The 16607-nt window shown below is 38.3% G+C and overlaps 1 protein-coding gene across 1 annotated transcript; it reads left to right on the top strand.

Moving 5' to 3' along the window:
* Positions 1–5874: 5874 nt before the first annotated feature.
* LOC132162998 (aspartic proteinase CDR1-like) lies at positions 5875–12616 on the top strand. The gene is made up of 3 exons (XM_059573202.1): positions 5875–6073; positions 6496–6977; positions 12341–12616. The coding sequence occupies exons 1-3, from the start codon at positions 5875–5877 to the stop codon at positions 12614–12616; spliced, it is 957 nt and encodes a 318-aa protein (XP_059429185.1).
* The last annotated feature ends 3991 nt before the right edge of the window (positions 12617–16607 follow it).

The raw sequence follows: 16607 nt of genomic DNA, 5'->3' as shown, positions 1-16607 counted from the left end.
TCTAACCAACATATTCAATTATAAATAGGCCAATTTTTTATTTTTATTTTTATTTTTTATCACAGCATATTTAGCTAACTCGTGTGCCGACATGTTGGCCTGTCTATTGACGTGATTCACCGGCCATTCCAGCAGATGATGTAAGTTTCTTCTAACTTCTTCTACCACCAGGCCGTAACTTCCACACCATATCCCTTCGTACCGCAGCACTCGAACCACCTCCAAGGCGTCACCCTCAAGAATGATCTTCCTCACTCCAAGGAGGTGAACCACCTTAGTTGCGTGCCAACCGCCCATCGCTTCTGCTGATACTGGATCCACAATACTTGGTTTGGAAGTACAGAAAGAAGCTAGGACAGCCCCTTCATGGTCCCGTAGGATGATCCCCACCCCCATCAGACCCAAATCTTTGGATATCGAGGCAACCCAATTAACTTTACGCAGTCTACAGGTGGCTTCTCCCACAGTTTGTCCCTAATTAATGGTCCCCGGAACTCCCTCTTTTGTTTGACGAGATGATTCGGCTATGGCAAAATTTTCCAGCTGCTCCTTTGCCTATCTCAACACCTCTGTAGGGGCCTGGAAAGTTCCCCCATGCACCAAGGCATTCCTATGAAACCAGAGTTGGTGGGCTACAGTGGCAAAAAGAAGAAAATTCTCCTCATCCATTTCCCCATTAAGTGTCAGAATAGTCTCCATGAATCCTCCCTCATTGTTATGGATTTTTGTAAAATTTTTGGGCCCTCCAACCAGACATCCCTGCCCGATTGGCAACTCCATAGGATATGCCCCATAGATTCCACAAATAATCCACACGCTGGACATAGAGAGTCAAGGCTGATCCTTCGTCAATGCAAATTTTCTCTTGTAGGGAGTATATCTTGACAAGCTTTCCACAAAAACATTTGCAAAACTTTTGATCCCATAATACTCCAAATCTTTCTCCATAGATCCTTCAAGGACTGCCAACTTGAGCTCGAACCTAGTTCCCACCCGAAAACTGCCCTCGCTAGATGGAATGCACTACGGACAGTGAAGACAACATTCTTTGTACTTCCCCATACTAGCTGGTCTGCATGTCTACCCGGGCATCACTAAGCTACTTATACTACCCACCTCTGTTTCAGAAAAGAGTTCTTTAAGGAGCTAAATGTTCCACCACCATTTATCTTGGTCAATCAATTCGCACACCCGAGTGTCCCTTGGGAGTGAGGTGATTGGTGATTGGATCTTGTTTGTAAGAGTTGCTGGGATCCATTTGTCTTCCCAAATTTTAATAGATTTCCCATCGCCAACCCTCCATAGCGGCCCTTCCATAAGTGTGCTCTTAGCTCCCCAAATGCTTTGCCAAGCATAAGATGGGTTCCTCCCCAAGTTTGAGTCCAAAAAAGAACCGTCTGAGAACTATTTTCCTTTAAAAATCTAACCCACTAAAGAGTCTGGGTTTTGAAGAATGCACCAACCTTGTTTGGCTAGCAAAGTTTGATTGAAAACTTCAATATCCCGAAAACCCAATCCCCCTTCATCTTTGGAAAGACTCAGTTTTCCCCAACTCAACCAAGCTACATGTGACAAGTTCTCTCTATGCCCCAACCAAAACCTCATCATCATGGAATTAATCTGACGACACAAGGCTTTTGGTAACCAGAAAATACTCATCGTGTAGGTGGGAATTGCTTGGATAAGTGCCTTTATCAATACTTCCTTTCCGGCTTGTGACAAAAACTTCTCATTCCAACCTTGGAGTCTAACCCAAATCCTTCATTGAATATTAAGGAAGGACCGTGTCCTAGACCTGCCGATGAGGGCTGGAAGGCCCAAGTACTTTTCATAGCATTGAGTTGATCGATCGCCAACAACTCCCATGAGATGATCCCGTGTTTCCTTCTTTGTATTCTTGCTGAAAAAGAGGGAAGTTTTATCCCTATTAAGTCTTTGCCTTGATGCCCGCTCATAGATTTCAAGAATCTCCTGAATTTTCAGCCACTTGAAAAGATTAGCCCTGGAAAACAACAAACTGTCGTCTGTGAGAAACAAGTGGTTAATACGAATTCCTCCTCTTGAAATAGCTAGGCCTGTCAACTCATGGTTGGATTTAGCCCTTCTCAGCAAAGATCTCAAACCTTCTGCACATAGGATAAATAGGTAGGGTGAGAGGGGATCACCCTGTTTGATTCCCCAAGACAGATAATAGCTCCATAAGGTTGGCCATTCACCAAAACTGAGTAAGAAACAGTGCTGACACAAGTCATAATTAGCTGGACCCATCTTAATGCGAAACCCATTTTAAGCATAACTGCCTCCAAATACCTCTACTCCACCCTATCGTACGCCTTACTCATATTCAGTTTTAGTGCCATAAAACCCTTACGACCTTTGAGCCTTCCATTCATAGTATGAAGAGCCTCAAAAGCCACAAGTAAATTGTCAGTGATAAGACAACCAAGGATGAAAGCACTTTGAATTGAGGAAATTATACCATTCAAAACTTTTTTCAACCTGTTTGCCAAGACCTTAGCAATAATTTTATATAACACATTGCACAAGCTAATTGGATGGAATTCAACAACACTAATGGGTTTTTTCCTTTTTTGGGATCAGTGCTATGTAAGTTGCATTAATTATAGGATCAAAAAAACCACTATTTAGAAAACCCAACAAAGCTGTACATAACTCCTCCCCCACTGTTTCCCATGACTTCTGAAAAAATCCTGCAGTGAAGCCGTCTGGGCCCTGTGATTTAAGAGGAGTCATCTGACCCAGTGCATGTTTTTTACTTCTATAGCTGTGAATTCTCTCAAAAGAGAATAATTCATATCTTCTTTAATAGTGGGTTGTATGCCTGCCCAGCAATCCTCAACTCCCCAAGTGCCACCCGTAATGAATATATTTGAATAAAAATCAGAGAAAGCATTGCACACCTCCTCCTGCTCTACATGCTCACAACCGAATAAGTCAAAAATTTTGTCTATACAGTTTGTGCAGGGCCTTTGAGATGCCCAAGCATGGAAAAATGGAGTGTTTCAATCTCCCCATTTGTACCAATTTTGCTTGGCCCGTTGTTGCCATTTCACATCTTCCATTTTCAAAATTTCATCAATCTCACCCTGTAGTCTGTGAATTTCCTCTTTATTGTGAAGACCTTCATTTTGTTGGAAAGCTTCCAATTGGGTAGTCTTTGTATTCAAATCTTGGTGCAACTTGCCAAACTTTTTTCCCTGCTCCACTTACTCAAAAGCTTGGAGCAAAGGCACAGCTTTCCTTTAATCTTCGTCAGCTTGCTTTCCACCGTGGGCCCCTCCTCCCAAGCCTTCTTAACAACCACATGGAAGTCATCAGCTAGAGTCCAGCTCTTCTAAAAAAGAAACACCTTCATCTTTATAATGGTCTAACTTTTAGTAACACCACACTGAATCAACACTGGTTTATGGTCAGAGGAAATAGTAAGTAGGATGTTAACTACAGTCTCCTGAAACAGATCGCACCACTCCAAATTGCCAAGAGCATGATAAAGCCTCTCCTTTGTAAATTCTGCATTGTCCCTGCAATTATTCCAGGTGTATTTCGAACTAATGAAACCCAGATCATTGAGACAGCAAAATTCCAAAGTGTCTCTGAACATCTCCATCTAACTGTCCCTTCTAATTGCTGCTCCCCATTTTTCCAAGTTGTCAACGATCTCGTTAAAGTCTTCAAAACACGACCACAGGCAGGGATTTAGATCTTTGAGAAATTTCAACAGGTTCCACGCTTCATGTCTCTTGGCTAGGTCCGGGTGGCCATAGAAACCAATGAGTTTCCATATTTTATTCTCTGTTTGGGCTCCCACTTCTGCATTAATATGATGGTGCAAATAGTTTACAATAGTGACATCGCTATCCTCCTGCCACAGCAAAGCCAATCCCCCACTACGCCCAATTGAGTCCACCGCAAAAGAGCCAAAGAAACCCAGCCTCAGCTTGATAACCTCCATTTTATTCTTATTACATTTTGTTTCCATGAGAAACAAAATGTCGGGTCTCTTTTCATTCACCAATCAATGAAGATCGCAAATTGCACGGGGGTTCCCAAGCCCCCGGCAGTTCCAACTAAGGAGAATCATGGTTCTCAGCGGGGCTGCAGAACTGTGTAATAAAACATGAGGTTCCCCAAGAATGTCTCCATCTTTACCTTCTGTCCCCACTACTTCGATCACCAAAGACTTAGCATCATACCTCTTCCCACAACTGGGTCCACCTAGATTGGTACAAGGCTTTTTCGCCCAAGCCTGTTGTGAACTTTTACTCAATCTTTGCTTCATTCTACCGTCAGTACGAGTGTTGTCCACTCCTGGGCTGGGTTTCCTCTTACGCTTTGGGCCTTTTGCAATAATCTCCTGACCCTTAGCTGCCAAAGTAACCCTTGTAGTATCCTCCTTTCCTCTAGCACGTGGGCCCCCATCAGGAGTAAGACGCATCCCACCTCTAGCTGCCTGTTTAAAGCTTCTTAGTGACATGGCAGGTGATCCAGTAGGGACCACCCCTTCCTTCTTATTCTTTCCCTCCTCTACTCCTTTTTCGAAGCTCTTTTTGGTAACAGCTATAAAGCTCTCAACGTCTTATTCTTTCCCTCTACTTCTTATTCTTTCCCTCCTTCCTTTCTTGGAATTGGGGCATTTGACTGTGGGGGCGTATCTCCAAGGTTCCTAACATGGCAATTAAATCGTGCCATTATGGGAGTGCTTGATTCCTAGGGTTGCCTTCAAAGTTGCTACATTCCATTTCTGGAGAAGCCAGGTAGCTCTTCTCTCCGCCCGACGTCGTTGCCCCCTGCATGGATGAGTTCCACCCCTCCCCATTTGACTTGATGTTCCTCCCCTCAATTTTTCGACGAGGATTGTCTGCCCTCAGCACGACACCCCACTCCAGCTTCCCCTCCGGTATGTGCAGCCACTTGTATTGTTTAGAGCTACAACCCTTCTCTCAATGCACAATACAGCCACAATGGAAGCAAAACAAGGAAAGGTTTTCATACTTGAAATTCACCCATACTGATTGACACCTACGATGTAATGTTCTCCCCCTTTCTAGAGGTTTTGTGATGTCGATTCTGACTCTCAACCTCAGGTACCGACCCCATCTCGATCCATCCCCCACCACATCCACCTCCTCTAGGATTCCCAAAGTCTCCCCAATTTTTCTCCCCACCATTCTCGATATGCAGTTAAGTGGCATGTCATGAACCTGGATCCAACAAGGAGTATGACGGAATTCCAGTTGAGAAGGTAGTATGCTCCCATTGAACTCATCAAGCACCATGATCTGTCTCTCATATGCCCATGGCCGGCCTTCCATAACACGTTTTTTGTCCGCTTCATCGAAAAATTCAAATACCCAGAGGTTTTCTTGAATTTATTTGAAGGATATAGACTTCGTCGTGCGCCGTAAGCGAGATATAGATTTCCTGAAAACTTCTTTATTAATCTTCTTATCCGTCCTAACTCTGCCAATCAAGCACCTCTCGCCCTTCTCACGATTCACAGCTATGTCCCCATCTGTAATGGTGATTCCGGTTTGCTCTCTAGTTGTGAGAAACGCCACCCCTTCCATATTGACAGGCTCCAGCTTCCGTTCTAGTCATTGAATAACAAAATCGCACTGTTTCCTTCCTCGTCCGATCTCCGGCAGGATACTTGCCTACACCGCTAGTCGAATGCCAGGGTAAAACCTAGAGAGAAAACCTAGGCACTTTGCACAATGAGTTACCCACCCCTGGTGTGTTTAGGGTTATAACACAGTTCCAAATCTAGTGTTCTCTACATTGCCACAAGGGAGTCATATCATCATGTTTTATTCACGCTTTGTGGTTGTTACTATTCTCTCCAATTATCTTATTATGGGGTTTTTAGTTACAGTTATTAATGCTAGCAATGGTGGATTTACTGTTGAGTTAATGCGACGAGGCTCTCCAAAATCTCCCTTCAAAGTCCATCCAAATACCCTCCAATCAGAAGTAACATCATACAAGACTGATAATATCATGAAGCTCTCCATGGGGACACCACCCGTAGACTTCTATGGCCTCGTCGATACAGGTAATTAAACATTGTTATTTTTTAATGTCTTTTCCTAGAAAACAATGTTTTATATATGTCATTTTTTTTTTCATAAAACAACCTTATTTATACAAACAATTGACGTAGTTAAAGTCAATTTAAAGGCCTTTACTTATAAAAGGACGTAAAATAAAAATATTTATCGTCTTTTGGTAAGAACAAGCGAATAAATTTTTTTCATATGATAAGAATGTCTCTTATATATATTTGTATACATGCTGGTAGTGACCTTATTTGGACACAATGTGTGCCTTGTGATGGGTGCTACAATCAGATTTATCCTCTATTCGACCCTTCAAAGTCGTCAACATATAGTGACATTTCTTGTGACTCCCAAGAATGTGATCTAGCAAGCAAGTGTTCTTCTGAAAATCATTGCAATTATACTTGCAGGTATGCAGATGGTTCATTTTCTCAAGGTGTTTTGGCCAAAGAAACTGTCACCCTGACTTCCACCTTAGGGGAACAAGTTTCCATGGACATTGTTGGGTGTGGTCACAACGACAACGGGATTTTCATTGACCATGATATTGGAATCATTGGTTTAAGAGGAGGGAGTTTATCTTTTGTTTCTCAAATAGCTTCCACCTTCGATAGCAAGAGCTTCTCCCATTGCTTCACCCCATTTGGTACTGATCCTAACATTCCTAGCAAGATGACTTTTGGTAGTGGTAGTCAAGTTTCCGGCGATGACGTGGTTTCAACACCTTTAATATGTCGAGACACCCCTTTGTATTCTGTCACAGTAAGAGGAATTAGTGTTGGAGATAAATATTTGCCTTATGACCCTTTGGGTACGGTTTTCGAGGGAAACGTGTTTCTCGATTCAGGAACTCCAAATATGTATGTTCCACAAGATCTTTACCTTCGCTTGGTGGCAGAAGTGAATGAGCAAATTAGGTTGCGTCCCATTGGGAAAATTTTCCACATCTTTGCTATAGAAGTGAAAATAATCTGGCCGGACCAATTTTGATCGTCCATTTTGAGGGTGCAGACATGGTGCTCTTACCCATGAACACATTCATTTCATCACAACATGGGATTTTCTACTTTGCCTTTCGTATTTCAGATTATAACAGTAGCATATATGGAGGCTTTGCTCAATCAAATTTTTAGATCGGGTATGATATGGAAAATATGATACTCTCTTTCAAGCCGACTGATTGCACCAAATACTAAATTACGATTAAAACTAGAATTTTATTTAATAAGAATCTTGTTTGGTTAGCCCGAAAATGAAAGAAAAAAAAAATGCATTCTCTCGTTTGTATGTTGTTACCTTTTTCTTTGTGGGTGAATAAAAATGTTGTGTTCGGGCTTGCTTTCAGTTAATAAGTAAGTATGTTGTTTGTCTAAAATGTTGTCTTTTAGTAAATGTTGATTATGTATGACATTTTAGGGTTCGGTGTTTGCTTCATTAGACGATTGTCTTTATCATTATCTTTTGGGCATGAATCCATCCCAAAACTTATATATTGTGCCTTAAGATAGGAAGGGTTCGGGATTTTTTCCGGAAAATGAGAATCTTGTTTGGTTAGCCTGAAAATGAAAGAAAGAAAAAAAAAATGCTCTAATTTTAGGGGATGTCACGCCCCAATTACTTATTATGGCTATATATATATATACAACATATTTTAATATTTCTAAAAGAGAGCCCCTTAGGCCCGGACCATCTGTAAAAGGGCTATTTTGCAGCCTCCAATCTCTATTTGACACTTTATCATTTCAAGAAAATTGCAAAAAATTAAAATGAAAACAAAAACAGCGTTGTTTTTGTAATATATATATATGCTGCCTAGGAAACAGCACCATCAACCCTGTGGCCAAGTATTCCTAGTTGTCCCTATGGTGAAAATTATCAACATCCTTCTGGTTATCCTTAGAGAGGAGCATACGGTGCTACCTAATATATTCTTTCCGTCCCAGACACCTAGTACTTTGATTTAAAGGGTTCATCTAGTACTATTAATTTTATAATGTTGCTTGCTACACAGACTTTCTTAGTAACTCTATGGACTGTATTCATGTAGTACTATTGATTTAAAATATGTTTATTTTGTACTGTATTTATCTGCCCTAGTGTTATGTACGTGAATCACATCCTCAGAACCAAAAGTTGCTCACTTATAAATCTTCAAAATCAAACTTGATTTCTCTATCATCTGTCTACTATAATCTGTAACATTGTTCTAGATTTCATCTGAGAAGTTTCTGGATTTCTACATGTTGATGCTATTTAATCACCAAACTATAGCCATAACTTCACATAGATTTCATATTAAAATTTTACTTGTCACTGAATATTAATAATCTTGCTGGAGATGAGCTTTATGGCCTTTTTTCTCTTCCTGTCTTCTAGCCAAATTTTATTGCACCTTCCGTAACCATGCACTCAACCTGTCCCAAGGCCCTTTATTCTTACAACTCTTGCCCTGTCTATATATGTTTACATTATCATAAGCAAACCATTGTGGGCATAATCATTATGATTAGTACAAATAGTTCTGTGATTACTTGTTAATGGGATAGATCTTAGATGTTTGTAAATTTTTTATTTATTGGTTTTCTAGGCTTTGGAAAAGGGTGGGACTTCTCATTTCTTCTAGTGTACTCTTGTCATTGAGCTGTCATAGTTATGTGAACAAGATTGTGTAATTCATTACTTGTATGCAGTTCCCATAACTGCATGCTCATTATAAGCGCTTTGTTATTGTTTTTTTTGTTTTTTAATTGTCGCCGCTATTTTTTTAAAATACCATTAGCGGCAACTCTAGGCCACCGCTATTTACTTTTTAATTTTGCTAATATAATTAGCGGCGACATATGATGTTTAAATAGTGGTCGCCGCTATTGATAAAGGAATAGCGGCGCGACTCTAGGTCACCACTATTTATTTATTTTTTAATTTTTTTAATATCATTAGTGGCGACCACTGAGTCGCCGCTAATGGGCTGTTATTAGCGGCGACTCAGTGGTCGCTGCTAATGACCCCTCATTAGCGGCAACACACGGCCAATTTCAAACTATTTTTGCGGCGACAAAAAAAGTCATTAGCGGCAACCATCGCTAATGGGGGTCATTAGCGGCGACCCAAAAAGTCGCCTCTACTTGGCATTACCATCCAATTACTACCAACCATGTCACCGCTATTTGTAAATAGCAACGACTTTATCCTCATTAGCGGCGATTTTGGGTTGCCGCTAATGACCTTTTTTTTTTGTAGTTAGCAAATCAAAGTGAAAAGAAAAAGACCAAAAACCCTTGCACCCCTGCTGCCAGACCTAGCCTTGGGTCTCGCCGGACCCACGATGCCGTGGGTCTGGCGTGACCCTCATGAAACTGTCGTGACCCACTTGAAACCGTCGTGACCCACCTCACAACTTGATGCTAATGCCTCAAAACTTGTTTTTGGATTCAAAACTAAAACCTAGAGGTGAAAAGTGAACCCTTTAGGGATTTTGTCATCTCAAAGGCCAAAAAAAATGGCTTCGACACCAAAGAAGTGTCGGAGAAGACGACTCACGGCCAGACCCACGGAGATATTTAAATGTCGCCGCTGATGAAGCTCTATAGCGGCGACATCTGAATGTCACCGTTGATAATTGTCAATACCAATGACCACATATGCGCAGCTATAGATCCTTATTAGTGGCGACTTATGAATGTCTTAAATGTCGCCACTGATGAAGCTCAATAGCAGCGACATCTGAATGTCGCAGCTGATAATGGTCAATAGCAGCGACCACATATGCGTGGTTATTGATCCTTATTAGCTGCGAACTATGAATGTTGCCGCTAATGACCCCTCATTTGCAGCAACACACAAATGGGTCGCCGCTAATGACATTACATAATATAAAAATTAAAATTAGGAAAAATTACACTTTACCCTCTAAAGTTTAGGGCGATTTTTAATTCGATCTCCAATGTTTCAATTTTTGCAATGCTCCCCCCCAAACTTGCAAATTTTTTTCAATTCAACCAATGTCATCCAAAAATTTTTATATTGCCCTTAATTCTTTTTTTTTTAATATTTTTTATAAATAAAAAAAAATAAAAAAATTGAGGGGTGCAATAATGGCTAGATGGCTAAAGGGGTGGCTACGGCTACCCCAAATTTAAAGAAAAAAATATATATATATATTAGGGGCAATCGCAAACCCAAACACAAACACACAGAGAATGACGGAAGAAACAAGTGAGAGAAAGAGAGAAATATATTGTGCAAGGGGAGAAATGGAGCTCTAATGGCCTCAAGTTAAAACAAGGAAACATGCGGTTGGGTATTCTGTTGGGAAGTTTAACTGTTTTTGGAAACAGAAAAAATATATATATAAATAAGAGGTTTTGGTTTTGTGATGGCGGGTTATTTTGATGGAGACCAAAAGTGGGGTTGTGGGAGGGGGAAACGTGGGGTTGGAATGTTGGATCTCATAATACTAACCATTTTCAGTGGAGAAATGGAGCCTGGTACTTGTTATTCCTGTACTGTCAAATGGTATTGAGACCGTGATTTTTTTTTTTTTCTGTATATTTTAATTAAAACATCCTCCATATATAATGTTATCTTGTTTTATTTATTGATTTTATTTATCTTAATTTCTTCAATCCTTTATACATAACACAAGCATTTAATGATGGCATGAAAATTCACCAAAATATTCCAACGGAATACAATAATAGAATGATGAGGTCTTATTAAAAAAAAAATTGAAAATCCAAAATTGAAATAGTTTGGAAATTTGTCTAGTTCTAATAAGACAAGGTTTGGCAAGAAGAGGATCGAGCTCGCCTGCTTGTTGAAATTCAAAGCAAACGTACAGACCATATATGTGTCTGGCATAAAACATGATTATCAAGCAAATCCTGGTCAAAGTGTCAGTCAAACTCCGTTCATCGAAAAAAATAACTCGCCAGCACCACCCCTCGATCATAACAAACCAAAAAAAAAAAAAGAACGGGATTTAGAGTAGGAGGCCTCTCGTTTTTCCCGTTCAATCGTGGGATTGGAAATTTGGAACACAGCAGCCATGGCTAAGGCCACTCTCTCACTTGCCATTCTCCACGTCCTTGTGCTATTGTCCATCAACTCAGGTAAACGTCAAAGATTTCGATCTACTCTGCACGCGCTCGCATATATATATATATATATATATATATATATGAGTTTAACTTATATCAGGATAAGCCTTAAAATCCCATTTTTACATACCCCAATCAATAACCGGCACATAAATAAAAACATAAAAAATTCACAAAAATAACTTGGACCAAAATAAACTAGATTTAAGCTCATTTGAAGTCAAAGAGAGAAGAACTTCAGAGAATACACCCAGCCACCCAGCCGTGGGTGGGTTTGGCTGTGACCTAGCCGTGAGTCACCTTCTACGGCTCCGTGAGTCACTTTTCCAGCATTTAGGGTGATAAAATTTCTAAAGGGTTAACCTTTCACCTCTAGGTTTTAGTTTTAAATCCAAAATCAAGTTTTGAGGCATTAGAAATGGGTTTTGAGGCGGGTCGCGGCTGGCAAGACCCCGTGAGTCATGCCAGCCATGCCATCGTGGGTCTGGCGGGACCTATGGCTTGGGTCTGGCCTGGGTCTCGCTGTCTATGGGATTTTTTTTTTCTTTCTCATTTTGATTTGATATGGTTGTTCTCTTTCATTTTTGGCATTTTTCTTAGATTAATGATGTGTCACATGATGATTGGATGCTTTAAAATGATTGGTTTACACTAGAACTTGATAGTAGGGGCTATATATATATATATATATATAGGAGTAAAAGAACAGTTCACTGTTCTTGGTAGTGGTGGTATCTCTCACTCTCAGTGAATGCTTTATACCCCTCCCTCATCCACAGATATTTGATCATATCCTTCAATCTGTCTCACTCACTCAAAAAATCCTTCACGGCTATTAGGAAACTTCACGGGTGACGGGACACTCGATTCTCTGGACTAAAACTGATTATTTCCTCTATTTTCACACTATATTAATGAGCTTAATAATAATGAGAAGCATACTGTATTTTTTTTGGGGTTTTTGTCATGTCTTCCATCTTTCTAATGGTTTTTTAATGGTTTTTCTTGGGTTAACTTGCGCAAGAGGACCTCTAAAGCATGGAAATACACTAGTAAAAATAAATTTAGCAAGATCAAATATTAATTAAACATGAAACACCCCATGCATGCATGAATCGATTGAGTTGTACGTTCTTGACTCATTGACTTCTTCTTATGTTTCAGGAGTTGATGACTTGGTGCGTAGCCAATCCTTCAGCAAGCGAGGAAGAGCTAATTTTAGATATCAAGTTTGCTTGCGACAAAGTGGAAGATGGCTGTAGGTTGATACTTGAAGATGGCAAATGTCTTTTGCCTGACACTCTAATACACCATGCATCTGTCGCCATGAATCAATACTACAAATTGATGGGCCGAAATAGTTGGAATTGTGATTTTAGGGGCTCTGCTCTCATTACCATGACCGATCCAAGTAGGGTCATCAAGCCGCATTTTATTTGAATTTCATTTGCCAACGTGATGTTAATTTCACAATTTTTTTTTTTTTTTGCCTATTTTATTTTTTAATGGAAAAAATTCTTCGTTTTTTGGATTTTGAATTATTTTATTGTAATTATCTTTTTCACAGGTCATGATAGCAGCATCTATGCTTAGCCACGGTTGGAAATTTTATATATATATATATGTTGAGTCTATTTTGTGTTGTGTTGTGTAGCAGCAACGGTCGAAAATTGTGTTGCTAGTTTATTGTGTTGTGTAGTAAAAACAACGGTTGAAAATTATGTTGCTCATGTATTTTGTGTTATGTAGCAGAAAAATAGTGATGTGGAATTCTATGAACTTCCATCAACTTATTTGATTTCTTGCAAGGATAAATTTAAAGTTTTAGGAAAAAATACATTTTACCCCCTAATGTTTCATCTCATTTGCAATTTAGCCTCAGATGTTTAAGAATTGCCAACGTACCACAACAAAGTATAAAAAATTTGCAATGTGACCCATTCATTAACCATTTCAGTTAAACCGTATAATATAAAGTTCAATTTGAAACCGTATCAACAATAGATAGATTCTGACCATGTCCAAATGTTACATAAATTTCATTACTCTTCTATGGATAGATTCTAATCAAGTATAAATGTTATAGGAAAAACAAACATAATTGACATAAATATCATTACAATTGTATTATCATGATATATGAACATAAAACTAGCTAGTAAGCAAATATTTATTTTTGGTTTTTCGCGAATTCATATATATATATAATACAGAAATACCGTAAACTAAATTGCTAATATCCTTATAGAAGTGATTCAACATGAAGTTGTCGAGCTTCTTTAGCTAGAGTGCTAGTGTCTACTACTATAGGGCAAGCGTAGAGGATGCCGTGACAAGAGAACTGAATATACATACACACATATATATATATATATATATATATATATATATATATATATATGCTTAATTATCTACTTGACCTTAAATTGATTGATCTTGTTTTCGTAATGTAGAAAAAGTAAGATTTGGAGAAATAACAGTAGAAAAATTCTTACCATGTAGAGTGTTGATAGTAGATAGATTCTACTCATCTCAAGTGCTGCACACATATGCACGCACACCCATACGCATACGCGAGCACACACACACATATATGTGTGTGTGTGTTTGATTATCTACTTTAAATTAAATTGATTTATCTTGTTTGTGTAATGTAGGAAAAGTATGATATGGAGAAATGACATGTGCCAGCACGCTAGGGTGTGATACATGAGTTTTCTTCAATGTTCAAGTTTTTTTATCACCCATTTGATTAGATTAGAACAAAATTTATTTTTTCACCATTATGATGCAAATCACAATATAATATTCAAATTTAAAACGTTGTTACATTTCTTTTAGAGAAGAGCTTTTGTAGAATCATCAAGTAGCCCATTCATTTATATTTTTTCGAAGACGTGCTTTTGTAGAAACATCAAGTTAAATGCACTTTAATTATATGTTATATTTTTTTGAAGTATCACCTTGCTTTGTATAGATTACATTAAGATTGCAATATACTATCGTACCATGAAGTTAAATGGAAATCTTCAATAGTGAAGCAACACTGGAGGCACTCACTTATCATTGCAACAAAGTGTGTGGCACTTTGTTGTCATGAACCATCTCTTAAAAATATAGGTACACAGTAGATCATATCTGTAGGATTTGGTAAAGAAAATTTGGATGGATGGTCATAACAAATAGTATTGGGTATCTGTTATGTGGAATTTCTATTGCAAATACATGATACATTATAATTCAAATTTGAAATAGTTCTAATACATTCTAAGCATATGTACATGTTTTAGGGGGAAAAAAATACACTATTGAATCACTGTTAACATAGTAGGCTAACACTCATATTTGGTGTTCAACGAGTAAATGCATATAATATCAATGAGGCAATTACACAAGAAGCAACACCATAAATGACCTTCCATAAGTTTTTCTACAAGAAGTTGATTATCTTCTTTAGCCAGGGTGGTAGCTAGGTATGATGCACTAAGGGTTGTGGGCCTTGTGGCGTTGGAGATGCTCCTTTTGTTGGATCATTCCCTGGTGAGGAGGCTAGGGATTTGCAGCAAGCAAGAAGGCCATGTTTAGCAAGGAGGAGGTGTTAGTGATGATCCCTATGCGGTTGGGAGGCTCAGGATGAGGACAATGTAGATGACAAGGAGAAAACTCATGTTGCCTGATCTCTTCTCTTTCTCTTCAGAATCAGATAGTCATAGCCTCATAATAGTTTTGGGAATTGGTTAGCAATAATGGTTTAACACGTACAACGTAATACTAGTACCAACCAGTAGCAGAAATACGAGATTGTAATATTTGCTTTAAAAGCTGTTTATTTTTTTATTTTTTATTTTTTTATGAAGCATTACTTTTTGAGAGTGTCTTCTATTCTATTTGGTCGTTTGCATAAAGAAAGGGTCTTCTACCCACCAATGAAAGAAAGACACGTTGACTTAAGCATAAAAATTGCACAAAACTTTCCTACAAGCAAAACACTAGATTATGAACTGAGAGAGAGAAAGTGAATGTGATATTCGGCTGATACTTAACAGTAGTAAATGTGAAATAGATCGCTACGGCATCACCAATCTTACCATTTATCAAGGCATTCCTCTTGATCATAGAAGAATGGGAAGGAAAGAGGATTTTAAAGAACACATTTATTTGGTTAGGTACATCATTTAATTTGTAGGTAATATATAGCTGGAATTGATTAATTAGTATTTGTAAAGAAGCTATTCATCACCTCCTATCACTCAAAATCCGCTTTGAGGGAATAATGGGTGATGGGGAGGTGATGTATAGCAGTACTTTATTCGCCCTTATTCTTATCCCATCCATACTTAAATAGTATGATGTTATAACCCTTATTTACCTCACAATGCCTCTCATAATTTTTACACCTACTAAAATACCATTACATTTTACGTATCCTATAGGGAATAAGATGAAATGTTATCAGGTAGAATTCCACCCTTCAAATCCCATAAGCCCTAACCAAGTGACTCATCTACCGAATCAACGGCATAATCATCAGATCCGACTGCTGCTTCATTGACCGATTGAACCGGTGCAAAAATATACCTTTATAGATAAAGCCTTTTAATTTTTCATTTTCTATTCTATCTTCAAAACAAAAATATTAACAAATCACTTAAAACGAAAATACATATATAAAATATTTTAAATTATTGTTATCTTTATGTTACGTTAAAACACTTCTTCAAACAAAAAATAAAAAACATTCAGATGTGAACTATTGTTATCTTTATGTGCTTTTTTTTTTTTTTTTTTCAAAAGGATGTGAACTAGGAAGTAGAAACATGAAAAATGTTTTAACATGAGCTTTCCATACTAGGATGTGAACTTGCGTAAGAGGACCTCTAAAGCATGGAACTACACTGGTAAAAATAAATTTAGCAAGATCAAATATTTTATATTTTAGGAGTTGATGACTTGGTGTGTAGCCAATCCTTCAGCAAGCGAGGAAGAGCTGGTTTTAGATATAAAGTTTGTTTGCGACAAAGTGGAAGATGGCTATTGGTTGATACTTGAAGATGGCGAATGTTTTTTGGCAAACACTCTAATACACCATGCTTCTGTCGCCATGAATCAACACTACAAATTGATGGGCCGAAATAGTTGAAATTGTGATTTTAGGGGCTCTACTCTCATTACCATGATCGATCGATCGATCCAAGTAAGGTCACCTAACCACACTTTATTTGAATTTCATTTCCCAACGTGATGTTAATTTCACTATTTTTGTTTTGTCTAGTTTATTTTTTAACGGAAAAAAAATTATTCCTTTTTGGGATTTTGAATTATTTTATTGTAATTATCTTTTTTGCAGGTCATGATAGTTGCACTTATGCTTAGCCATGGTTGGAAATTATATATATTTATATATATGTTACTAGTTTATTTTGTGTTGTGT

The sequence above is a fragment of the Corylus avellana genome, chromosome ca10 (assembly GCF_901000735.1).
Source record: "Corylus avellana chromosome ca10, CavTom2PMs-1.0".
Taxonomy (NCBI): domain Eukaryota; kingdom Viridiplantae; phylum Streptophyta; class Magnoliopsida; order Fagales; family Betulaceae; genus Corylus; species Corylus avellana.
This window is presented reverse-complemented; position numbering and strand designations above follow the sequence as displayed.